Source organism: Doryrhamphus excisus, chromosome 6 (assembly GCF_030265055.1).
Source record: "Doryrhamphus excisus isolate RoL2022-K1 chromosome 6, RoL_Dexc_1.0, whole genome shotgun sequence".
NCBI lineage: Eukaryota > Metazoa > Chordata > Actinopteri > Syngnathiformes > Syngnathidae > Doryrhamphus > Doryrhamphus excisus.
Window position 1 is genome coordinate 15,437,409 of NC_080471.1, and position 27,723 is coordinate 15,465,131.

At 41.8% G+C, this 27,723-nt stretch overlaps 1 protein-coding gene and 1 long non-coding RNA gene across 3 annotated transcripts in view; one reads left to right on the top strand and one right to left on the bottom strand.

Annotated features, from left to right (window-relative positions):
* Positions 1-27,723, top strand: part of LOC131131054 (uncharacterized) — a 70,155-nt gene that overhangs the window by 8,223 nt on the left and 34,209 nt on the right. For both annotated transcript variants that reach the window (XR_009130137.1, XR_009130138.1), the window contains exon 2: positions 3,846-3,985. This is a non-coding gene — a long non-coding RNA (uncharacterized LOC131131054). The remainder of the gene's footprint in view (positions 1-3,845; positions 3,986-27,723) is intronic.
* Positions 1-27,723, bottom strand: part of grm3 (glutamate receptor, metabotropic 3) — a 41,516-nt gene that overhangs the window by 3,221 nt on the left and 10,572 nt on the right. The window contains exons 3-12 of the mRNA XM_058075371.1: positions 20,814-21,336; positions 20,296-20,439; positions 16,628-16,897; positions 15,031-15,625; positions 2,060-2,302; positions 1,774-1,963; positions 947-1,256; positions 575-768; positions 369-501; positions 1-178 (exon numbers count right to left, since the gene is read on the bottom strand). Of these exons, the coding sequence (XP_057931354.1) occupies positions 1-178; positions 369-501; positions 575-768; positions 947-1,256; positions 1,774-1,963; positions 2,060-2,302; positions 15,031-15,625; positions 16,628-16,897; positions 20,296-20,439; positions 20,814-21,125 (2,569 nt within the window). The 5' untranslated portion in view covers positions 21,126-21,336. The remainder of the gene's footprint in view (positions 179-368; positions 502-574; positions 769-946; positions 1,257-1,773; positions 1,964-2,059; positions 2,303-15,030; positions 15,626-16,627; positions 16,898-20,295; positions 20,440-20,813; positions 21,337-27,723) is intronic.

Consider the following 27,723-nt stretch of genomic DNA (forward strand, 5'->3'; position numbering starts at 1 on the left):
CGGGAGAGGCGTACGAGGTGGCCGCCCCACTGACACTGAAGCGATTGAGGTTGAGCCTGTGGCTGGTCACGTTCTTCTGAGGCTGGAACATGATGATGTGGACCTTGGGAGCAAACATGCAGCCCAACACCACAAAACCACTGAGGCTGACTGAGATACACATGGTCGTGGTCTGAACCTGTAGATAACATGAAGGCATTTTTTATTTCAATTTTTTTTTGTATGTATGCCAAAAACAGTAATTTTATAATAATGATACTACAACTACTAAAAAAAATATATATATATATCTCACACTGAGAGGTGTTTCTAATATTTTGGCTAATGCATCTACAAATACGTTTAAAATGATAAGATCAGAGAGGTACCCTGTAATCACTGGATGTGACATAGAAGATGGGCAGAAAAGCCAGCCAAATGATACAGGTGGTGTACATGGTGAAGCCAATAAACTTTGCCTCGTTGAAGTTCTCGGGGCACTTCCTGGTCTTGAAGGCATATCTAGAAGTAAACCAGTTATATTGGCAATGAGAAGAAACAAGCTTGAAGAGAGCAGAAGGTACCGTCCACTTACACAGTACACAGTATGACCAAAAGGACGTCGTAGCCCAGCGACAGCAACATGCTGGTGTCGCGTACGTTGCACTTGAGGATGACCATCTGCCGCCGCTCTGGTAAGGTGAAGCGTCGCGTGCCGGGAACTTCTAGCAGCAGCCACACTGACACCATCACTAACTGCACTGAAATGAGGCTCAGACAGATGAACACCTGAAAACAAATGAGATGCTTCATTCAGTACACCTGTACAATTCCAATGAGATGCGAAGCAGCATAACAATGCTTAGTAGTGATTGACATGACCAGTATGTTTTGACCTGTGAGTGTACAGACATTTATGTCCACCTCGCTAATGCTGATGGATGAACAAAACGATGCGTTCACTGACCTGAGAGGATGGGCTGATGAAGCGCGGCCTTGCTGCCCCCGCCCCGTCTTTCACCCCGCTGAAAATCCTGGCGATTCTGTTGGTTTTGGTAAGGAGGGCCGAGTAGCACACAGCAAAAGATGTTCCCAGGCCGAGTCGCCGCAGGGCGCAGATAGCAGGAGATGGCTTGGCCAGGAAGAGGAACGTCATGGCATAGGACATGAAGACGCCCAGGAGAAGGATGTAACACAGTTCTCTGCCTGACGCTTTCACCAGCGGCGTGTTATTGTGTCGTATGAACACCCAGAACACAAGGCCCGTGCACATGAACCTGGATGGCAAGGAAGAGGTTATGAAGGCAACCATAGTGCGGGCTATACTGTTCTAACCTGAACATGTAAACTGGTCCCATGCAAAGGGCTGATAATGCTCCATTGTATGGCTGGTTTTCCAGTGTCTCAGAGGTTGTTAGCAAGTTAGCAGTTACAACCGAGGAGGAGTTATGATGCTGATTATAAGATAATACTGATCACTGTAGCAGAGTCATCACCAAACAACACTGGTTGAGCAGCTAATGAATATGATATCTTTTTTATTGGCATCTACCAGCAGTTATTTCACTGATCATGAAAGCTGAATTTAGCCTTTTTTCGGGTTTGAAAAAGAGGGCTTGTCTTTAGGTGTATAATGCTACAGCTACACAAAGATAGATTTTTCGGTGCAATCAGTGTGATGATGGCGTATCATTACTGATCTAGTTGTCTTAATTTCTGGGTTGTCTGATAGCCGGGTCAATACAGTAATAGGTGTACTACTGAGCCTTTCTGGATGCATTCTTTCTCACTCACCCTACACAGGCAATTGTAATTGGACCAATGGCCCACGCGTCTTCCCACATAATATAATCCTCAGGAAGCTCATAGCAGGATGTCAGGTCGTCTGTGGGCCACTGACCCGGAGCACAGGGTGAGCACGTGAACTCATCCGCCAGGTATTCATGAGACTCGCAGGCAGTGCAGATCCAGCAGCAATACTCACCTGGGAAGCATCAAAAAGCCCAGAATAAGATTTTTTTTTAAAAGGCACTGCTCCCTGATAAGGTACCTTTTTAAATGTTAAAAATCAGTCTCCCACCTGCCTGCATTTTCTTCATCTCATTGCGCTCACAGGGGTCGCTGCACTGAGAGGTGGGCACCGCTTCTCTGGGCCAGTGTATCAGAGCGCTGTTCAGGCTCAAGCTCTCTGCCCATTCGCCTACTGGCACATAACCATAGCGATCGCCCAAGCGCTGGTAGCTGAAGATGTTGTAGCGACCTATGCCGTCCCCCTGGGAATCGAACTTCACAGTCGTTTCACTGCCCAAGGGGGAGAATGGGGCTGAATAGAAAAAAAAAGGAATGTGATGAGTGGAAAAGAGGCCTGACAATCACAAACAATCAAGCCATTGATGTGTCATTGATGTGTCTTAAAGGAATGAGACAATAAGCCACGGTCAGCTCTGGAACAGACACTGAGAGGTGTTTTCATCACTAAACACTAGCCAAAGTATTTGCAAAGAGGCTATAAATGTCTGTATGAACAGCCTCCAATATGTCCCTAAGGCAACATTGAGACAAAATAACCGCTCTTAAAATCTGATCTGACAACACCTATTAACAAATGCATCATTAACAAACGGCCTGTAAAATCATATAGGCATGAAGGCAGAGGACACAATCCCTGGGCATCACTCAGGCTACCCACACAGCGATGGAATTGGCTTCAGAGGCTCTTCTTATATGAGGGAGGCAACACTGCTGAACGTGCCAAATTGGTCTGTACACAAGTTGTTATGAAAGGATTAGCATCTACCCCGAGGATAGGGGAGATTGTTAAACCGGCAGCGAGATGCTGGAACAGCAATGAAGACCCTGAGAGGAACCGGTCTATGGAGCCGAGAAAAAAAAGGCAATGTCGGAACCTGACACTCAGTTATTTGAGCAACAGAGCAAGTCAGTTGTGATTGAATTCTTCTTAAAGAAAAACTGCACCTTTTTGGAATTTTGCCCATCATCCACAATCCTCATGTAAGGCCTGAATACACCCGTCTTTCTCTTTTCTGTGCATTCCCAAGATATAAAAACAGCTACAAAGATGCAGTTAAGAATGCACATAATGGGAAGAACCTATTCTGTCTCTAAAACCTTCTGAAAAACACTCCAAAAAACCTCCAACAATGCTCCATATACATATGTGACGTGCATACTAAGCAAGCTACATTGACATTGTTATTATTACTATTATTAACTTTGTTATGATGAAGAACTACATTAATGGCGTAGTGACACCTTGCCACACCAGCTAGCTACTAGTTATGTCAGAGGGGCCATCAATATATTGATTTTCACCAAATAGAAGAACATACTTGCTCACAGTGCACCGAAACAAAAACGCAACATATAAAAATAAACAGCAAGCAAACGCTAAACATAACACAAGATAGACTGTATGATATGTTTGTTTTTTGTTGCCTGGATATGGTCATGTTAAACTTGTGCATGGCGGGTTTTGCTCTAGGCTGCGATGTCTTTTTCAGACTTTCTGGAGAGGTGCTGCCACACAATATTGTCACACAGACGATGTTGGTCTTGCTCCTTTTTATTTTGTTAGCACTGCTGTTGTGATCACGTGTGGTCTGCTTGATAGACATACCGGAGCGGAGTCTGGAATAGACCACTTGTAGTGGCATGCTTAATTTTTCAAAATTTTAGATCCAGGCTGTTATAATCATTTTTTTTTGCTGATATCAGAGTGATAGTTGACATCAATATTGGATCGGGACACATCTCAGAAAAACAACTGCTTTCCACACACCAGGACGGTAGAAGTGAGTGCCAGGTGTGAAACTTCATAACCCTGACTTTCCGCTATTCCCTTTCAGGCATGGCTTGTCAGACACAAACCCCAAAGTGAGATACATACAGCGACATGGCATCCTGCAATCATATGATTAAGACGCATGGCTACATCAGCACCACCATCTTGTGTGACAATCCCTTTCAACACAACAGGATGGGGGAGGTAAGTGTCAGACTTCACACACTTGTCCTGGCAGGACCTCTAAGGGGCTGTCCACAAAGAAAAAAAATCAGGCCAACAGTAAAGTATTTCATATTAAGTTGTGGACTCGTATAGAGCAGCTACACACGATAATCCACACAGAAAGCTTTCTAGATCTTCCAGAATCTGCACTTATTCCAGCTGTATTTCCTCAGATTTCCGTCATGCCCTTAAAAGAAAGTCCGGATCGCATTGACTTCACAAAGGACTTACTTCCAAATGCATAAACCTCATCAGAAACTTTGGCAACGTTTAACAAAAGAAAACATTCTAACAACATTTATAGGTCAGAAAAGTGGAAAAAGCAAAACAAAAATTTTGATCAGGAGTCCCAACACCTGTACTACCTCTGAAGGAGGAAACCTGTTGTGCCAATTCCTCTCCTCTGTGCTGTGCTGTTTATACTGAACTGCAACAAAATATAAAGTTTGCAGGAAAACATGCTCCAGTTACATGATAGCCCACTCTACATAATCTCCAATCAGAAAGAACATCTGGATATTTTTTTGACAAAGATTCTTTGTTACCATGATGCCATTTGTAGTGCTGCAGTGCTGCATCATACCACAGGCTGTTTCCAATATTTTGTCTTTCTTACATAACAAGGTAAATTATTATTATTATTACTAGAAACACCTACCGGTGTGCTGCATTTACATAGCATCCCACCACAAAGTAAAACTTTGTCAAATCATAATGTTTGATGCAACTCTTCTATTGGAACCTCAGCCTCAGTTGTTAGTGGTGTTCACATTTAAATCTAGGCTACTGTTGCAAAAGATCAGTGAGTTCAGAGAAGAACAGGTAGCCAGGTAGCGGCGGAGGGAGTCTGAGTTTATGAAACCCATAAATCATGCCGACAACATAACCCTCTATCTGTCCTTCTCACCCCCGTGTCTCCCATCACAGGAAATTTTACTTGTCAAGTCTATTTTGGAGTTTGGGGATAAATGTTTTGGTGACAGCTAAATGAAAATGATTTAAAGAAGTGCTGATAATATCATCGGACGAGGGAGGAGATATGAATCCATTATATTGCCAAGTTGGCAGATAATAAAGTCTGTTAATAACACAAAGCAATAAGACAAGCTTGGCCCTCCTCCTCATACACACATAACAGTTGGCCACTAATTACCATAACTACACCTTATTAGAATCATAGATGTGAGCAGAAGCCTAATTAGCTCTATGTGCATAATGATGACTAAAGAGATAATGACACTAGCCTAAAGTCCCATTTGAGGGCATTTGTGGATGACATCAAGCAAGCATTATGGACTACGGGGACTGGTGACTCCTTCCAACAATGAACGCCAATGACCTTGCTGATGTGGCATAATCACAAAGGCTGCATGTGAGAGAATGGTATGGTGAAGGCCACCAAAATTCCCCTGATGGCTGCAGGGAGCTGACACAAGAGGCTCAGGACCTTGACTGATAGCTGCCACTTTCTCCACACAGCCCAATGCTGTGTTAAATGTGAGGATCAATCACAGTGTGAGGCTTTCAACTAAATCCCCATGCCAGCTGTCAGCAGTGATCTTCTAACCCTGAACCCTCTCAAACGAAATAATATGGTGTGATTCAGTAGGATGATCTTGCGCCACATTATGATGTAGCTTTTAGTTTGGTTAACATAATAATGGGGTTCTAGTTGTGACTGCAACAACTAATAAACATACAACATATTAATATGAGACTTATTATGCATTGTTTCAGATGAACAGATTTCGTAGGTGCCTTAATACCAAGTTTATGACATGCTTTGGTCAAAATATCCCAAGGTATATCTGATACTCCATTTGGAGTTGGTCAGGACCTACACAGTAAGTACTTGAGACTGAAACTGGATGACAAGCTGGACTGGTCAGGCAAACTCGACTCTATCCACAGGAAATGTCCTTCACCATCTGCAAAAATTGCTGCAGATATCCTACCAGTCTGTTGTGGCCACTGTTTATGTTATGGTTTATTAGGGATTCTGGACTAAGAACAATGACATTGCTCATCTGGACAAACTAACGAGGAAAGCTGTCTCTGTGGTGGGTACATAGATGAATCCTCTGGGGATTACGGCAGAAAAAAAGGACTCTGGACAAATTCCTGTCCATTGTGGAAAGTGTCCTTCACCCTCTGCACAACACATTCAACCGGCAGAGGAAGGTGCTCACCTTCTCCACCAACGCACCAACTCACCCAATGGCCATATGGTTTGACAACGCATCAATTGGGGGCTAAGGGAAGTAACAGTAACAGAGACACTTGGACTGTCCCATGTTTCACCTTCATATCATGAACATCCATGCATGTTTCAGTATACTATTAATATCTGGTCACTGGTAGTGTCTAAGTTTTTCTTTTCACAATTACCTTACATAGCTTTTTAAAATGTTTATTGTTCTGTCTAAAATATGATACTGGATGTATTAATTTCCTTAGATCAATGAAGTATCTATGGTTCAATACTTACAGCACATACCCTCCTCTGAACATTATTTACAGCAGCCAGTTTTGCAAATTCTGGGTAGACTCAATGGACATTTTTAAAGTGGTTTGTTGTAGTGACAAGAACTAGATAAAGAGATAATTATTTTATGTTTTCTGCTCATGAAGCATCACAATGGCACCAAACCGGATACCGAAAATAAAATGTATTTTGTTTGCTCTAATGTTCGTTGTGGCTGGAAGATGTGTGACAATCTGTGCATCCAACAACACTGCTGCTCTGATTAGCGTTTGGCTTGAAAATGATAGTGGTTCCACATAGTCACTTGCAAGAAAAAACAAAGGTGAACCTTCACTGACATAGTTGTCAAGTCATGGCTCAAGAAACTTGGTGGATTTATGTTATGCCGGATTGCTATGTCAAAATCCCCAGTAAATCGTAACGTCTTGTTGACACATTTTCTGAAACAGGCAGCTCATTAAAAATGATGTGGTTGTGTAATTTCACACTTGATGGTTGGGCAAGCACTCCAAAGACCCATGTACAGTATGCGCACACAAACAATTAAAAAGCCAGTTTTCCATATGTCCCCTTCAAACAACAGTGCATAGCCACGCCGATACAGCAAACGCAAACATAATATGTGAGCTGACATTGAAGAGAAGAGCTGCAAATCTTGAAGACGCTTGCAGATGGCGCTACTGCTACCCCAAATGGCTAATTGTGACTTTCCTCACTGCCCAGAGATGAAAAAGCTGTATTTACTTTGTTCTGTCCCTTACCTTGATTTTTTTAAGCATGCCTAAACAAGTTTAATTTAGTATTGAAGCTTTATTCATTGTTTGTTGCTCTCAAGTGTGGTGCTAACAAGGGAATGACACATTTTAAAGACTGTGTAAAACTCAGTGGAGCCAGTGGTTCTAAAGGTAAAAAGGACTGAATAATTTAGGTCATCATATCTGAGGAATGTTAATTTAGGACACAGCGTCAAAATTCATGGACCATGCCAGCAAGTGGCATACAATGTCCTGAAGTATCCAATATGAAAAAAGTGCTTATTATTCCAGATTAGGGGTGTGGTGAAAAGAGGCTTTTCCATTCAGAATGAGTAATTAATTATGTTCTTGAGCATGTCAGGCTAAGTCGTGCCCGGGGGGATTGTGGGTATTAAAGGAGGGCATAGAGAGAGAGAGAATGAGAGAGATGACAAAGGAACTTGGCTGGAATAAGTAATCTAAAAGTGAGAGAGGAGATTAAGGTAGGGAGACTCATTGAGAAGAGTGAAAACTTTTCTTTGACTGTACACTGAAACGATGATTAAACCAGAGAATAGACAACATTATCATACATCAGGTTATATCATGAATGAAGCATTCAGTAAAATATTTGGAAACTTTACAGATATAGATAAATATCCAGTGGAACTTCCGTTTTCATATAGTATTCCTAGAATTTAATTTTCCACAAAACAGTGTGCTGAGTGAACTAGTTGAGTGCTGAAACAAAGCATTCACGTATTGGTTACTCAGTCTTTGTGAAGAATGAACTGTGGTTCTTTTAGAGTTTGGACACTATAGAAAGATTCTGGCCAGGTATTATGTGTGTGCGGGTGGTTTATTTGTTCATAGAACGCACACAGAACAACTCTACGTCTATCTCCTGCGCCATGTTCTGATGAGGCGGTTAAGCGCACTGATTATTATTATTCATTCATTCATTCATTTTCTACCGCTTTTACTCACGAGGGTCACGGGGGTGCTGGAGCCTATCCCAGCTGTCTTTGGGCGAGAGGCAGGGTACACCCTGGACTGGTCGCCAGCCAATCACAGGGCACATATAGACAAACAACCATTCACACTCACATTCATACCTATGGACAATTTGGAGTCACCAATTAACCTAGCATGTTTTTGGAATGTGGGAGGAAACCGGAGTACCCAGAGAGAACCTGCATCGAACTCAGGCCTCCTAGCTGTGTGGCCTGCACGCTAACTACTCGTCCGCCGTGCAGCGGTATTATTATTATTATTAAATATAAATATAAAAAGATACACTTCACAAAGATAATATAGCAATAGCTATAAAATGTGACCACAGTTGGCTGGGCGCCCCACGGGTTAATGGACGAGCATCATGCTTAAATATGCGTATTTTTGAAAAATAATAGGCCGCATTCAACCACCAACCAACATGATTTATGATTTAAAATATGTATAAAAAAACTTCACCAGAAGCTGCGGAATTCAAGCCACAATGTGGCGAAGGACGACTGCATATTGCTTAAGATAAGCTAATTGGTCTAACAGACAAAAGCAACACTAACTTTCGGATAGTACTTTTCTTACAGTATTTCACTTTTTGCAGGGTGAGTAGTTTGACTTTATTTTATCTTATTCATTTTACTTCTCTTTATACTTGCTGTTTCTCCTCAAAACATTGACCGTACAATTAATGAAAGTTTAATGATGGCAACAAATGAATTGACTTTACCTGATTACCTATGGGAGACCTTGTTTTGAAAAGAGAACAACTGTGTTGTGTTGGAGCTTCTACTGTTCTGTATGCGTGCAACTCTTTACACTGCAGACAGTATGACCACCCTTTCATAGACAAAAGCTCTCTTTTTTTTTGCTTCAGAGAGTTGCTGACCTTACCACACCTGTGGCCACTGGGAAGAGCATAAAATGGACACATACACACATCTTTGTGCACTTACAGATACGGACACAGGGATGCACTCATATGTCACAAATACATTCGCTATATTTGTTCTCCCTGAGGATTCCATCCCTGGGGGATCAAGCGCTGGATCATGCGGCAACAGCCCACGGAAGAATAGGCGACACGTCGGGGGGGAAGTGTGGAGTTTAAAACAAGGCAGAGCAATCCATAGGAGGAAAGGTGCGGCGGTGGTAGCTGAAAGGAAAGGTGCTGAGATACTGGAGACAAAAGGAAGGATATAAGAGAAGCTGAGAGGAGGGAATAAGCCGAGAGACAAGATAAGGGCAAAGAAAGGAAGGAAGTGAAAAGGCAGAAGGCAGCAAAAGCAACGTATGTCCTGCCCCCATAACTGATATAGGTCAGGCTTTAGTTGGAGAATTCATAGAAATAGTCGGATGGATGGATGGATGGACTGGGGGGGATAAGGGGAAGTGAAGGAGTCAATGAGCAGACTGACGCAGAAAGGTGGTGAAGGCAGGAGAGAAACCTTGTGAAGTCTGAGTGGGATGTGCTGTTTTTGAATGTGGAGCGAGAGAACACTTTTGGAGTGTGAAAAAGGAGAGAGACTGAGAGATGTGGAAGGGATAGAAGGACGAGCGAGAGAGTGAGAGAGAGACAGAAAAAGAGATGGAGAGCGACAGAGACGGAGGAGGAGATGAGGAGGGAGACGGAGTGATGAAGGTTGTTCTCTAGCATCTAACCGTCGCAGTAAGCTCACTGCTCAATATGGCCCTGAAGGCACGCCGCCTCTGCTAATACATCACACACACACACATGCACACACGCACTGTTGTACTTCACTACTTGTGGGGACCTTTACTTGACAAAAGTCTTCCCTGGTCCCTTGTCACAGCTACAGTGGGAGAAATAATGATTTACCCCCTTCCAAAAAGATTCCATCATTTTATGGTGGGTTTATTTTAAGAGTGAGAGAGACTGACTATTACAGACAATGTATAATTAAATAAATCCTAAAGGTTTCAAGGCTGTCCAACTCAAAGTGTCTTTCCTACGGTTTCCTTGATGATCATAATTAAGTTGATGCCTCACCTTTTTCAGAATCAAACAAAAAACACCACCCACATTCACACTTATGGACAATTTAGTTTCTAATGAACCCAACATGCATGTTTTTGGGATGTGGGCGGAAGATGAAGCACCTGGAGAAAACATGCACGCACCACAAGAACATGCAAACTCCACACAGAAATTGAGAACCCTTGATCTTATGTCATGTATCAGATATCCTCTCTATGAATATCAAAATTTTGTCCCCACAGAGATGGGAAGACACGTGTTGAGCATATGCATGTATCACCATTATTTGAGCAGTGTGCATGTGTGTGTGAGTGTATACAGATCTGTTTGCTGCAGATCAGAGGAGGTGGGTGGGTGGTTTGAATGATAGCTGGGAGAAGTGTGTGGGTTGTGGGTGTCTGCAATTCTATGCTGGTTAAAAAAACAAGCTGCCTTTGTTTAAAATAGTAATAAAAACAGTTTTACATGTGTGGTCGTCTTACAGATTGATCATGCATCTATATCGGTGTCTTCTCACAGGGAGGGGTTCCTATGATCTACCAGATCACTTCAACAATTGGCAATAGCGCCGGGTTGATTACCATAGCAACCAGCTAGAAGAGATCGAGAAAAAGAGAAAGAGAGCAGGATCTAAACACACTCTCCAGCATGCAGCCCCACTGTGCATCGACAGCAACACATTTACGGGGGAAAAACAGACAAAAACAAGACTGTTGATGGAATAAGGCATGGGAAACTTGTCGTCCATTACTGGTCATTCATTTTCATTGCATGTCATGTTGTCTACAGTTGACAAAAATATGATATGCATGCCTTAAGTCATCTTCTGAAATGAATAATTGCTGCAATTCCTGCATTATTAAGTCTCACTTGCAACGTTTGATGAAGTTGTGACGCAGAGAGCAAATGTTTGTGTTTGTTAAATCAAAGACGGAGGGAGCATTTGAACGCTGTTGCTTATCCATCTGCTTCAGAGGGCACTGCAGATGGCGATGGCTGTATTTATCCTCCATGTTCAACCTCATCTCACCTTGGCTCAGATGGAAAAGCCTATATGTGCAGCAGTGGCAATGAGTCATTGCCTGCTAAACAACAATTCAAAACCAAAAGCTACAGCTAACCGCAAAACTGCCAACAACAACCTAAGACTCAAGAGTTCAGTGTACCTCCATGAACTGTAATAATCAAAACTATAGGTCGTAGTTTGACAAAATGTCCTTGTTTTAATGGTCAGCAGCGCATTCGCTCCTCAAAGCACTGTGTTGGCCCCTCTCTTCGTCACTGTATACACCTCGGACGTCTGCAATGTTGCATTCAAAACGTTTGCAGGTTACACAGAAGACGATTACAGGAGTCATAATAACCACCTGCAGCTCGACACAAAGGTGCTGATTATAGACTTCGGGAAGTCCAGACTAAGGACCATTTCTGATTGAGGGATGTGAAGTAGGGGTAGGCTGAATCTACCACTACCTTGGGTTTTGGCTGGATGATAAGACCGACTGGTGTTACAACAGAGGGTCTGGTAAATTCCTGCAGATGTTCTTCCAGTCTACTGGGTAGGTAGCACCTTCAAGAAAGAATCATTCAGGCTGGACAAGCTAATAAGGAATTCTGGTTCTGTGATTGGCATGGAGCTGGACTCCCTGTTGACGGTTTCAGAGAGAAAATCCCTGGACAAACTGCATCAGAGATAATGCTAGCCACCTTTTGCAGGTTGTCATCAGTGTGCTAAGCAGTCTGTCAATGACAAGCTGATCTCTCAAGGAGCAAAACCAACAGACCTAAAAATGTCTTTGTTTATCAAACTGTATAACTATTGACTTGAAAAGGGGGGGATGGTGTGTGAGTCAAATGGAGGATTTTCAATTATTTTCTGTGAACCCATATTAAATCCATATGCCTACTCACTTTGGCCACTATGATGCCTGATAGAAGCTTACATGTGGTGCTGAGACCAGTTATAGGTTGGTAATTTCATGGTGCCATTCCCTTCTGGGGGTAATTTATGCTGCGAAGACTAAGACCTGTCCAGCTCTTCTTCTTGGACACTCTTGCTTGGATACCTGCCCTTATTATGACTCGGTTCTGTTCTGAGAGGTTACTGTGTCGTGCTTGTAAGTCTGCCAGTCATTGGAGGTTGGTGTTGTGTGATGCCTAGTTGTCCCAGACACTCTTCCAGTATTGCTTGATGTCAATCTTTGGTAGGTCTGTTACTGTATTTTTACGCAATTACTGAGTTGAGATATGAGCTGGGTTGGTGGAGAACATCATGTTTATTTTCCTGGCCTTTTTTTTTCTGCTGGGTTGAAAAAAATTAATGTCCACACTGTACCGGATTAGTAAATAGTTGCACCCAGATGGGAGCAGATCACATATTAATGTACATATTTTTGAGTTAGTACAGTAAGCAGTAATTGGTGTTTATAGCAAGTGATAGAAAACTGCGAAGAAAGTAGGAAGCAATCTTCAGCTTTGGTCATAAAATGCAATGTGCTGTGGAGTTGCAGTCATCACTTTTAACTCCTGTATTTATTTCAGTACTTGTTTGCATCCTTACAACTTTTGCAGGTTACAACTGTTTAAGTGATCTGCTAAATCACACTTTTTATAAACCTATTTTAAATAGGGCCGTGAAATGATTACAAATTTAGATTTTTAACTAATTAATCATGATAAATGATCATATACAACTAATGCCCGAAAATATTTAGTTTCAGAGTTACGAAGTGAGTGATAAGAAAATCCAATTAATGCTATTCATTTTCTTCCTAATTATTTGTGATGTTCGGGGTGTCGCTGAACTTGTTCTTGAAATGAGAATGAGAAATACAGGATGAAGGAACTAGAAACATGTGTGTTGTAGATACATACAGTATACGGTGTTGGAATTGTACTGGTGTCTGTGTTCAGGTCAGAAGGAAGTTATAAAACAATGTCAGGCTCTGTTTGACTGGATGAGGACGCCCCACTGTGCTATGTACTATGTGTTCTTCTGTGTGTATGATGTTTGACCCGGGCGTGCTTGCTCTAGTGGGCATGCGTTAATTACACCATTTTTTAAAATGTAATTAATGAAATAAATTAGTTAGCGGTTAACGCATTATTTTTGACAGCCCTAATTTTAAACATACACTCAACAAAAATACGCACTGCTTTTGTTTTTTGCTCCCATCTTTCAAGAACTGAACTGAAAGATGTAAAACTTTTTCCATGTAAAGGTGCAAATGTTCTGCCTTTTACTGTGGCCAGCCCAAGGCATCTGTGTGGAATAATCAAACTATTTAATCAGCATCTGAGTTGGATGAATTATCTCGGCAAAAGAGACTTGCTCGCTAACACAGATATCTGAACAACATTAGAGACAAATAAGCCTTTTGTGTACATAGATAAACAATTTAGATCTTTGACTGCAGCTCATGAAAGATGGGAGCAAAAACAAAAGTGCTGTGTTTATACTTTTGTTCAGTGCATATTTAGACGTATATCTTTCTGTGTATTATGTTATCTACCTATTTTAGTTTATTTGTTGTCCCCTATTCTTAGCTCTATGTGAAATGAAACAAGGTAAAGATTTCAGTCAGTGTGTGACTGTTGTGTTTTTACCATGTATATGACAATGCAAATTGAATCAACTAACCAATTGCTACTGTTATTTTTAAATAACATTGTTTTTCATAGAATTAATCTCTCTGAATGTTTTCAACTCAGAATAATGCTATTTCCTATAGCTGTCGTCATAAGGTACTTATTTAGATAGTTGAGACTGAAATAACTCTCAACTATCTGCCGGTTGCAGACAAATAGTGCACTCCATGCAAAGGTTATATCACTCTCACAGGAAGTCCCACACACGGCAGACATGGTTGTTCTGGATATTGTAGTGGGGGGGCTGATCGGCGTAGGGGATCGGCGCTATAAAGCAAGTAATGATATCATGCTTTTTCACTGATATCGGCCGTGCAACCCTAGTTCAGAGCCATCCCAAGCTTATTTTAGGGCTCATTTCCAAACTTCATTATCTGGAACCTTGGCATTGTTTAACACGAAAACAGAACATTCCAACAACAATTATAGGTCCGAAAAGTGGAAGAAGCATAATAGGTCCCTTCAACCAAACGGGGTGGACGCTAACCGAGATTCCACCGTAGTGGTACACTAGCTGGAAGCGAGAGTGGAATGTCAAGAGACGATCAAACTTTGCTGGAAAGTTACAGCAATGCTGGCAGTCCTTTGTCCTCCAGCCACCCGTCCCCCCTGTGTTCAGTCTCCCCGGGGTGCCAAGGCAAATCTGTCCAGCTAGTGCTGTTTTGATGTCCTCCCCTAGTCACGCTTGGTGGAGGAATAAGCACCTCTAAACCTGTGTCAGTTCCCGAGACACTGCAGTTTATTTATACCGCTATCTGTCAGTCAAGACAATCCTTTCCCCCTTTTCCTCTCTGAGGAACTCCACTGAGACTGACAGATGCAGCGGAAGCCTGCTATAGGAGCTATTATAACACACACAATCTCATTAGCGCAAGAGAGAAGAATATGCTCCGTGGATTAACCATGGCCCTCATTCCTCAAAGCAACTTAGTAGTGCTGTGTCATGGGTAATAGTCGTCAATAGCAGGCCGGTGCTTAACAATACATGGAAATTAAGCGGATTTGACTCTGTACTTTTTATATTCTGATCTTGGCTGCGCAGGCTGATGAGGACAAGAGCCCAACAACAGTGTTTCATGACAGGACACACTTCCATTTTCCATCCTAAAATCCCTGCACTTGTCTGGGACTCAGTTTTGCCACGCTGTCTTACCTGGGAAGCTGACGTTAAGGATGAAGTCCCTGTAGAGTCTGCGCCCATCCAAGGCCTTCATGCTGTCACACAGCTTGGAGGTGTTGAAGCAAAGGTTCCGTTGCATATTATGGAGGGCAAAAGCCATAGCATACACTGCATTCACCACAAACATGATCTTTGATTCAGGCTCAAAGTTTCTCTTGTCCATCGATAAATTCTTGTCACACGAGGGCAGCAACATCTCTCCTCCACCAACACCGCCTAGGGAGCACTGGAACCGTTGCTCCCAGAATTCCCTAAACCAGGGGTTTCTGACGTTTTTCTCCGGGTTCAAGTTGAGAAAGTAGCGGTTGAACTCTGGGACAGGATTGGCCGCGAGCTCCAATGTGATTGCTCCTTCGGCGGTGATCTCATTTCCCTTGATGATGCTCTCCTGTGCCCCCCAGCCGTCGCTGGCCACCCAGATAAAGGAGGCATTCAACCTCGTGGCAGCTGCCAGCAGTTCTCTGGCATCGTCGCTACGCAAGAAGAGAACGGCAACGTGGGCGTTAGGCTTTTGGAGGAGCTGGCGGATCACAGCTTCGTAAGACTTCTTAGCATTAGAACGTCCCACCTGTAGAGAAAGAAGATCTGATTTGAATGGAAATGTTTTATTTTTTTCAAGCTGCTGAAAGTCTTCGGAAAACTTTCTCACCAAACTGACATTACATTTGGACTGTAAAAAAGTAACCAAGGAACCCCAAAAGGATTTCATTTATTGTATCTGCAGATGATGTCGTCTTGATGTTTAGCATTTACTGTGGCAGTTCGCAGCTTCGCATGAAGCTTCTCGGATGAGACTCATCACCTACTAATCTGTGGTCTTGCCCCAGCTGGAGGAGTTCTCTGGATCTTGTTCATGAATGAGGGAAAACTGAAGTGTGAGATCGACGGGCAAATCAGTTTAGCATCTGCAGTAAGTCAGTATCAGGCTGATACAAGTTTTCTCCACGAGGAAGGCTGATTTCACCATAAGAGATAGGGTGAAGTGCTGAGGAGATGTGAAGGAGGAGCCGCTTCTCCTTCACATCGAGAGGAGCCAGTTGAGGTGGCTCTGTGCAGACCTTGGACAGACTAAAGGGATTAAGTCTCACAGCTGGCCTGCAAACGCCCCAAGATGGATGGAATTCATTCACTTTGTGTAGTGTATAAGAAGACTATTTATGTTATGTTGCAGTTCCATTTCTGGTTTGATGATTATCATGACACTATTTTTCTCTTTGCCATCATCGGCACACTTCTGTGATGGCATCATAAAATGTGGTTGGTTGAACTCCAAATTGTAGCATTGGTGAACGTTTGACTTTGGAGGTTCCACTTTATTTGAACTAAGCTTTTGTTGACATGTTCATTGTGACATGAATCCTAATTGTATAAAAAACAGTCAGTGGATAACCCACTTCGGTTGCAAACATAGTGGTCCGCCCATATAGGTATAAGTGGTTGCCGCCCAGATTATACATAAGTGTGACCCCACAGGTGAAAGCTTTGAGAAATGTCTACTTAACTTTATGTACAATGAAAATTAACGCATATGAACTTATGAACACCTATTGAAGTATTTTAGAAGTCTTACTTTCTCTGAAGTGGCAATGCAGATGTTCCTCATGCGGGCCTCTTGCTCAAAGGCTTCTATGCCTGTTTCACCGTAATCACCCTCTGATGCCACAGTGGAAACATATGTCCAGTTGAAGAAGCGCAGGATCTCAGCCATCGCTTTTGCTTGGTAGAAGTCTGGGGGCACGGTGCGGGCAAAGTAGTCGTAGCGGGTCTTGTCGCTGAGTTTGGCACTGGTTGAGGCGTAGCTTATCTGGGGGATCTGGAAGAGTCGGAGAAGGTTGGCAACCTGGAAGCAGAAAAGAAGCATCATGATAGAAGGCATCGAGAGGCATTGTTCTTATTTATTTGTAACATATATGCAGTCTTCGTGGTCAACACTTGGCAATGTATATTGGGCAACTAGTGCGCACAAAAAAAAATGTCAATAGCCAATGAAGAACATTTTTGTTAGAATTCGCCATACGGTGTTTAACTGCATGAATCTGTAAAAAGCTCAGGTTATACAAAATATGATGCAAACATAAAAAAACTAACAAAGTGTTGACGATATCAAAAGCAAAATAGGCATTTGAGTTATTATGATGAAAAAGCTCCCCTGTTGGTCGACAATGTTGATTTTACTTTGCAAACAGGCTGCTGGCATTCCCCACGATAAAGAACCTCAAATAAACAAAAGTAGGGTACCTGTCGTTCCTATTATAACCCAATGGGGAAAAAAGAGCAAAAACCAAACCAAACCCAAAAGCACCTAAAATAATACAACCAGAAATCTCACCATTTTTCTTTCTGGGAGCTTGTCTTTGTTAGATGGAAAAAGACATTTGCATTCACAATGTCAGCCCACAGTGGAACGAATGATGTGTTTCAATAATGTCAAAACAGATCAAATATGGAATTATTATGAACATGTACAACAACACACAGTTTTACTGGTTCTCATATGAGTTGTTTTCTTTCCTTTTCACCCTCTACATTTAGAACAGATCTTTATGTGTGTCAAGCTTTTTAATTAGGCTCTTAATAAAAGTTTGATCAAACACTGACTGGCCCAGTGTCAAAAAAGCATGCAGTGTAAAAAAGCGTGTCAAAGTAAATAATTGATCGTTTAATTAATGCAGGTTTTTTTAATTCAAAGATAAAATGTCAATATAAATCCGTAAGGTTGCGACTGACGGGAATTAGCTTTATGCATAATTTGATTATTTGAAGATAAAAGTGGCACGTGCACACAAACACACACACACACACACACACACACAGTGTATATTACACATGTGTAACTAAAGCACTCCCTTTTACCCTATACCTTCCACCAGTTGGCATACATCTCAATTTATGGCATAGGTTCACTATGGAAGACTGCTTTTGCAGGTCTTTTGTTGTCAATGTTATGTCATAAAATTAAACCTGTTTACCTAACCTGATGTTATCAAGGGCCAGATTTCTGCCAACTCTCCCTGTCCTTGGAACCTTCTAGGCTACCAAGGGCATACGTATTGTATGGCTCTCACTTTATGGCATTTTTATGGCTTGTAATGTCTATATAATACTATATAGACCCAAATACAACACATAATTTTTCAATTAGGAAAAGTCTGGAAAAAGTTAGTACTTCTACAACTACTTCTCCCCAAGCAAGTCAGAGCTTTTCTTCCTATCACTCACACACAGCACTAACCTAACAACAGAGAGACACACTGGAAAAATGTGCAAAAGTAGGATTTATGATGCTAATTGTAAGATAACGCGGTCTTCAAAGAAGCAGTCAAGCATTGAAGACTCCATCAGTTGAGAAGTTACATTTTAGTTCACTGATATTAAAAATGAAATGCCTTGAAAAAGAGTGGTTGTCCTATATTCATATCAATAGTCCTTTTTTTTTCCATGGATTTGGGCTCGTCTCAGATAGTGGCGCAACAGCAGTTGAAATATCATTACCTTACCGGAAAGACAGGTAAACTATGAAGCACACACACAGCCATTTTGCAGTCGTCTCTGTTAAATCCGTTTAGAGCGCATCATTCTGAGATTTTCTACATTTCATTCACAGCTGTGTTGATGAGCTGTTTTGACAACATGTCAGAATCTCATTACACTAATAATGCACTAGATTAGTAGGCACGTTATGGATACTGATGCATGCAGGAACAAGTTGTTACCTGCATTGATGTACCACACATACACAGTCCCACACACATTCATGATGGTTGCTTATGATACTGTGGGCAGGTTTTATGTTTTCAAGATGGCAGTTGATTTAAATGTCGGGGAAGGTCATGCTGCAACTGCATTGCTCCATTAGCCACCATTGAACAATGACTATAGCCTGTTAAGAGTTCTGTCTGGGGTGGGTACGTGCAGAGTTCAGGAAAGCATCCAAAGAGCGTGGATGGAAATATACTGTAGGACGATGGGGATAATATGAAAGATGTGTATAAGAAAAAGTACGGGGGGTGGGGGGGGTGTTGCAGTCGAGAGGTGCTGTGTGTTTTCCACTTGAAATGCAAGTCACACAGAGATACACTCACACACATGTACAGCAGGAAGGAGTGGGCCAGTCATACCTGCCCAACATGAAATGTTTGCTGATGGCTTCATTTAGAAGAAAAAGTAGCTGGATTGACTTCACTGACTCAAGATCAGCAAGAAATGCACAAATTGGGTCACTGCCCTCACATAAGATGAAGAAAAAAACATACAGTTGCCAATAAGAAGTTTCAGGGAAACAAGGAATGATTATACGTGACGGAGGACAAGAGACCGAGCAGGGGTGTTAAACAAAGGCTGCCCTAGGATGGGGGAGGATGTGGAAAAGATGAAGAAGAAAGGTGGCTGTGGTCAGCATGATCTCCAAATAGCCACTAGGGAGGCCTCTGAATGCATATAATCAGTAAAAAAAAAACAGTGTCAGGAGGGGGGAGAACGGAAAGTGTGCCCTCCTAAAGCTAATACACCAGCTGTGCTAGGAGTATTATGAACATGATACATATATTTAAAATATTACAGCACTACAAAATATTTTATGAGTCTGAACTTTGCTAATATTGAGAGAATGAACTCTTCTTCCTCTTTACAAGGAAAAAAAGAGAAAAAAGTTGCAATTTCAAGTGAATGCAGTAGTTATAATAATAATAGTATAAGCAACATTTTCAAACATTTATGACAAACAAGTCCAGAAAAATGTTGTAGTTTTACATTAGAAAGTAAAAAAAAAAGTAAAATGTTTATGTGATGAAAAAAACTGTAATGCTACAATGTGTTATTTTACAAGCAAAATGTTTCCAGGAATGTAATGATCCACCAAATAAAAGGTGATTTGGCCTGATAGTTTATTATCATCACTGGCCATAATGGTACTTGGAGCACAATCCACCCAGAATACAAACAAACAAAATGAGCTTGGTGGCATCAATAAAATGTGAGAAGAAGAGACGAGGCTAAGGAGATGACAGGTGGAGAAATGAGGGATTTAAAGCACGATAGGATGAGGCTTTTGTGAAGTCACAGAGGAGTAAAGGAGAAGGAGGTTTTATGCTAAACTATGCAAATCACACTGCTTTGTGACAACAGCCAAGAAACGCTGGGGTAACACACAAAGCTTGAATATGGAGACACAGATATGGATGCATTCCTGTGCTGGACCCTATTCCAAGGTTAACTTACTGGTAACAGCAATTGTCTTACCTGTATGGAGACGCTGCTGAAAGACCCTCCGATAACGCCGGCGATGGCAAGTGGGCTATCATCCGGTAAAGCATAGGAGCCGTCTGGACAGATGAACTCTGAGTCATCCACTTTGGTGAGGGATGCTCTAACGAACTCCAGCGCCTGTTAGAAGACAACCACAGTTCATATTCTCAAGTCCAATCTTTCCATTTGTATCATACTGTTTGATTACCATATTGACACAAATGTAAGGATGTCTTATATTCATAGTTTAATAATGTATGCACATAAACCAATGAGTGGTGACAAATGACATCTTCCCAATCTTCCCTTATCACATTATACGTGATTTGGAGAAACCCAATGAAAAAGTGTCTCAAAGGTTGGGCAACAACAAAGAAGGATTTATGATGCTAATTTCAAAATCATTACTCAACTGTTGACTTTTATTTAGGGTCATCTTACAACCCAGTCAACATGTTGCCTGATAAAAATGGCCATTGTCATGTTCAGAAAGTCTATTTTTCCTGACCAACCTGCTCCAGTGCATAGGTATCTCGAGAACATGTGTCCAAGATGTGGACGCCAAGGGAAATGCCAGGCAACAAAGTGTTGTCCATATTGATTCTGTCAATTGCAAACAGCATGGCCTCCAGTCTCTGGATCCCTCTGTCTTCATTGACACGCCCACACTCCTCCATCCCAGCTCCTTTCTCATGCACTGGGAACAGGCCCCCCAGCACTAGGTCGCCCTCTATCCGAATCTCCCGACGGGACTGAGGTGGGTCTCCAACGGACAGCAGGACACCTCGACACATCATGACCATGACGAGAGCCCGGGCAACCATGTTCGGGTTGCAGAGAGGGTTGTTTTTCAGGGGGCAGTCAAAATAAGAGGAGAGGACGGAGTGGGTGAGGTGTGGGGTCAAAGGTGAAGATTAGGGGTGAGGATCCAAGGGTGAGGCTTGAGAGTGGCGCAGCGGGGGTTGGTTTGAGGCCCATGAAATGGTCAGGGAAAGAGGAGGGCACATTGAGGGACACACCATGTGGACATCAGTCCTGCAGGAGAGAAAACACAATTTGAATCATTCACCTTCTCTTGGGACGAATCTCAAAGAAGCCAGAAGCTGTGAGATGAAACACCTTTGGAAGAGTTTCTCAAAAATGCAAAGAGCTTCAGGTAGACTGTCTTTCACGTGAAGGGAGAGCTAAGCGTAGCCTTTAAATTAGCATGCTTTATTGGCCAGCAGAAGGAGGTACAGTGGGGAAAACACGCACTTGATCCCCTGCTCCTGCATGCTCTCCTACTCTTCTTTCTTACACTTTTTAAAGAATCAACTGCTTGTACTGTTTTGTGAAATTGCTCATGGTTTCATAATTTCATTCCACATACTGATATGCTAATTAGCGTTGTTCTCTCATATAAGTGTTTTTAATAATTGTGATTTTAGGAATAAAGTGTTAGTATGTTCTCTATATGGATATAGACTAAACATAGGTGTGTGTTTTATTCTATTGTTTTTATTTATACTGGGAAATATCTAAAGTTGAGTGCCTGTGAAGTCACGCAACTCATTCATTTATTTTCTATGCTGCTTAATTCTCCTTAATTTACAAGGGTATGCTGGAGCCTACCCCAGCTAACTTTAGGTGAGACGTGGGGTACACCCTGGACTGATCACCAGCCAATCACAGGGCACATATTGACAAACAAAATTCACATTCTCAATCATACCAGTAGACAATTTAGAGTTAATTATGGATTAACCTAACATGCCGGAGAAACCCCATGCACACATGGGGAGAACATGCAATATCCATGTACATGTCTAACAGACTTTCAAACCAAGATCTTCCAAATCTCCTAACTGTGTCACCAACATGCTAACCACTCGGCCATTCAACTCTTTTGAGTAATAATTATTATTAATCCTCAATGAATTAACAATGAAACAATACATTAATAATGATAACATTGTCGACTCGCAGTCTGTGTCCCACCCAGGAAGTGTCCACAGCCGTCTTTTAGGTCCCAACCCATCAGTTGATTGATAATCACTGCCTGAGAGGGTACCTCCACAATGTCATGCCATTGTAGCCCTAAAGATACAATAATGTACTTCATATCAGAGAGTAGGGACTGCTCCATCTGCCTTATTGCCATGACTAAAGGGGATTTGGAATTGTTCGGAGATTGTGCCTTGCTGATCTCCAGTCGCCTATCCTTTAGATCACACAGTAAACTTTCTTCTTCAGGGTGTGGGTTTGTGTGTGTGTGTGTTTGCCCCTGGTTGTATCAGGATAAGCCAGCTCAGATGGCTGCTTGATACATGAGACTTCTCATACCACCAATCAGAAAAGCTGCTCTAATCTGATCTCTGCTGCAACACTTTGTCGCTCTCCTCCAGCAAGTGTGTGTGTGTTTGACAACAAGGACATCTGATACTACCAAGTTCACGACTCAATCAAAGCTATCCGTCTGGTTTTTTTTTTTGACTGCAATGTTCACTAATATGAACCACCACTGAAATACTTCAATAGACATGGACTCACTTTCACGCTATAGATTTTCTTATGTAAATCGATGAGTCATGGATACATTTTAAACTTCGGTGTCTCCTGTGGCTTTGACTGAGGTAACTTTTTTTTAGACCAAGATTGCGTCAATAACAGTTTGGAGACTTTAGCAGTTTGTCTATCCAATACACTGGATAAATTAAGACCCATTTCCAAGCAATATGGTTTGGTTCAGACTCTCAGACTTTTGTGTCTTCACTTCAAGTGCAGGCTAAGATTTTGAGGATTTGAGACAAAGGGCTCTAATTTCGTGGTGCAGCGTAAGGTGGCGCAGGGTGGCGGAGCCCGCCTAAATAAATGGCTTGTCCCCCCAAATCAACATTTTAGAAGCGTAAACTCCACCAGTAAAAAAAACACAAGACAGCTCCACTCACATCTCCGTGGTTGTGCCAGATCGACCCTCCCGCCCCTCCCGCAGCACACACTTTGTGCAAACAGAGTGACCCATTAGACAACTAATAATTAGCAACAACTAAAAGCAACCATTAATCTAAAGTTGGTTGTTTATTAATATGAAGTTGGTCTGGCTGTTTTCCTTTCCTATTTGGCGATGTAGAGCAGGAATGCTGGTGAAAAATAAGGATGATGCTTGGATTAGGGTAATGCTGTGTTTAATGTAACTGTCAGGAACAGATGATGTGTCCCATGAGGTGGCTTATGTGGTGAATGTTGCGGTGGCCTCTGATGCAAAGTCCAGTCCGGGGTATTTAAAGGCAATGAGAGACGTTCATTTGATTGGTTAAGATTACACTCGGCTATGTTAAACCCTCTCACGTCTTCTCTCCTCCCTCTTTGCCACTTGCGCTGTTGGGAGGGATGGAGGTGTGGGTGCGCATCGGTGTGTGGCGCTGCGCTGTTGCAATCTGTGCTGGCCACACCCCGGTGGCGCAGCAGAAGCGTGGCGTGAGGCAGGTATGCTAATGAATCGTCATTGGTCAATGAAATTAGAGCCCAAAGTCTTGACTTTCTGTCTATCAAATTGAGACCAAGTAAAGATCAAACGGAAAAAAGGAATGAAGGCCAAGACTTGCATCCAAACAAGAACGCATACACATGACACACCTACGTGTGGTTCTGAGAACAGGCATGCAGAGGGAACAGCAAACCAAACCATAGAAGAAGAAAGAACGTATGCACATAAGTCCATAGTCAAGGCACATCAAGTCTTATGAGAAGTGGAATTACTTGTGCGAGACATTATGGAGTATAAGACCCTCTGGAAGCTGTTTTCAAAAAAATACTGTTTCATGTCACCCAGAGCACTCTTCCGATGTGAATGAGAGGCTGACAGGATAAAATACATTACCGTTTTGACTTGAAAACGTTTCTGTGTGGATAGCTTTTAATTTGAGGAGTTGACTTCAAGTATAGACAAAGCCTCTAAGGAATCAAAAACAAGACCATGAGGACAGTCATGGGGGTAGGCTGCTGTTCATGGTTAAATACAGCCTATTATTTGTCAAAATATCTATATTTAATATTAGATTATATATTTAATAATTAACAACAGGTACAATAATAATAACATAATAGTCATAATAACATGAGATACTGGCCGGCACGGTGGTCTAGGGGTTAGCGCACAGACCTCACAGCTAGGAGACCAGGGTTCAATTCCACCCTCGAGTTTGCATGTTCTCCCCGTGCATGCGTGGGTTTTCTCCGGGTACTCCGGTTTCCTCCCACATTCCAAAAACATGCTAGGTTAATTGGCGACTCCAAATTGTCCATAGGTATGAATGTGAGTGTGAATGGTTGTTTGTCTATGTGTGGCCTGTGATTGCCTGGCGACCAGTCTAGGGTGTACCCCGCCTTACGCCCGAAGACAGCTGGGATAGGCTCCAGCACCCCCCGCGACCCTCGTGAGGAAAAGCGGTAGAAAATGAATGAATGAATGAATGAACATGAGATACTGTTGCGGCTGTAATCAAACTGAAATACGCACAACTCTGAACCCCCATTTATTGCAACACACAAACGTTTTATATTACAAGTGTAGAGGTTACTCTTTGGGTGTTATTTCATGTACAGAAGCCTTTAATAATGTTGAAACCCGTATTTAGAAGGTTGTTAACAGGTTTTCAGTTATTTCATCAACAGGTATTTGAAGACCAAAACCAAACTGCAGAAGCAACCTCTCTCTCTGTAAATCCAAGTTCATCATATAGTATAAACCTGAACCAGCAAATTAAACAATTTATAGATGAAGTACTGCTGACCCCACAGTTTTGGTCTTGCGAATAAGATCACACTCAGGTCCAAAAGCGCTAATTACCACTGCATGAATGGAGGCTCTGCCGTGATCAATCCTAGGTAATGAATTGGATGTGAGAGCTGATGCAGCTAAATGTTAGTATTTTCGGTGGGTTGGGGGAGACCTGACCTTTTGATTCCTTAGCTGATTGTGACCTTCATCCGCACATTTTACTTTCACTTAGCCGTGATTACTATTCAGACCGTACCACCAAGCCAGCACGGATCGAACTGATCAGCTTTCCGATTGGAGCGTGTTGTGTGTGTGTATTATTATATTACGTGTGGAAGCGGCTGATACAATTCAACAAATCCCAGCCTCTTGCAACATTGATTCTGACCTTTTGTGCACTTGCAAATGAGCACAAGAAGTCACTGATTCCAAGATTCAACTTTGTCAAATGATAAAGAAAGGATGCCCAACACCTGGGTCACAGCCCAGTATCAATCACGGATCATTTTGCATAAAAAACAGAAACTGAATTACCTCTGCAGTCCACACCTCCCTGCCACACTTAAATTATCTCTGTTGCTAGAGAGTTTATTTGAAGAAAAAAGAAGCTTTGTTTCAAAGAAGAATAAAGGGATGGTGGTACCCCAAATTTTCTTAATAATACCATACCAAGTAAAACAATTTTAGTATCACCGTTACATGTATTAGACTATATTGCATATTGCATATATTGCATTTTTTTCTGAAATTAATTAACTAATTAAAGATTGCTGTTTTGTGGTAGACTATATTATTGTTAGTCAAAACATATTAGAATACAGCCCTGTGATTGGCTGGCAACCAGTCCAGAGTGTACCCTGCCTCTCGCCCGAAGACAGCTGGGATAGGCTCCAGCACCCCCCGCGACCCTCGTGAGGATAAACGGTAGAAAATGAATGAATATTAGAATACAACTGACATGTAATGACATAACATTGAGACACAACCTTACATTACATTACCTTGACACTGCATGATGTCACAAAGTCAGGCATGGCATGTTTGACATGATTGAGTGAAAAGATGAAATGCATTTGAGGCTAACTGGTTAGCTTGCTAGTCCCTGAAGCATAAGAGCAACTTTAAGCAACGAATAACGGCAGTGTAAAGGTGACTATATGCTTGTTGTTTCATGTCTACACAGGTTTTCTATGCTCCCACTATGAAAATATTCAATTTATTATTATTGAATCCTATATCACAGGAATTAATTTAACACAGTCAGGCCTGGAACCAATTAACCGTTATAAATGAGGGATGACCGTATATCCACTTTGGCAAATACAAAAAGAAGGTTTTCTTTGAAACAGTCTCTCAGAGGATTGAGGTTTGGATTATGAAATTAAATTTAGGTCTGTAAAAGCAAGCATGTTGTGAAATTTCAGTTGATTGCCGGCATCTGTGGTCTGATTCTCATCTTGTACATGAGTGTATGACCCCCGCCCTCTTTTGGTGTGCAGGTAGGAGGATGAAAGCTTTCCTTAGATGCAGGCAGCTGAGATTTTTCTTCAGGCAGCTGCCATATTTGTACCATTCTACTCTGTAATATGACACACGTGTAAAGACACCCCCCCAACACACACACACACACACACACCTCTGCTTCTCTAAGGAGTTGACCTAAAAGCAGACTATTTCTATTTCTTGCCACCTCCCTCTTTTCTTCAACAGATGTCTGAAATGTTGAGGAGACCTGAATGAATAATAATTAAAGAAAGAAGCGTGGCACTAATAACATTTTAAGCACGATTTGTATGATGAAGTTGCTCTCGTCTCGTCTCTACCAAGTTGAGAAGATTTGCCTTCCTGACAGAATCCCACAGGAGGCAAGTTGACATTTATTTGATGATATGAACATTAACTCCAATCTTTTGCAGCAGGAGAGAGGCTGCAAGGAAAGTGGGGAAAAGAAAAACAAACAATATCAAAAGTAACATCCATTGTTTTCAGACGGGTCTGGGGAGAATGCTGCAAACAAGGACAAGCATATGCTGTGTTTAATTTTACGTAACAGTGCTTAGATGCAGATGTGTGCACTGTTATATAAAAGTGTATATTTATGCAGCTGGGACTCTAATAAGAGGCCTTTCTTGAGCAATGTGCATGAAATCATTTCCTAGAAATGGCCAAAATAGTATCTTAAACGTTCTTTTGTTCACTGAAATTGAACGCTTGCTTCATTAGAGCGTCTTGGAAAATACCCAAACACTGTGTCTGGTTGCAAGAGCAAAGCAAAGTACATGCCAGGAATTTTGTCCCTTCCATGAGCAAAAATATTGCAGACCACGCAGAAATAACGAGAAAGTGCACTTCCACCATTGAGTTGTTATTGAGCCCTTTGTTTCAAAGTTCAACTACTTTCAAAACTCTCCTTTGCTATATTACACTAATGGATTAATACTTCTCGTCTGTCTGTATATGATCAAAAAATAATCACAAAAAAGTCAAGCATTCTGACAAAGAAACCTGATTCATACTAAATACAATATTATAATTTTTGTGCAATTTTCTACTAAATTCACAGACAAATCAGGTGATAATGACAATGAGGGTGTTTTGGTTAAAATAATTCACAACAAAATAAAATGTAATAACAAGTAACACTTTTTTCTATTGCATACTTG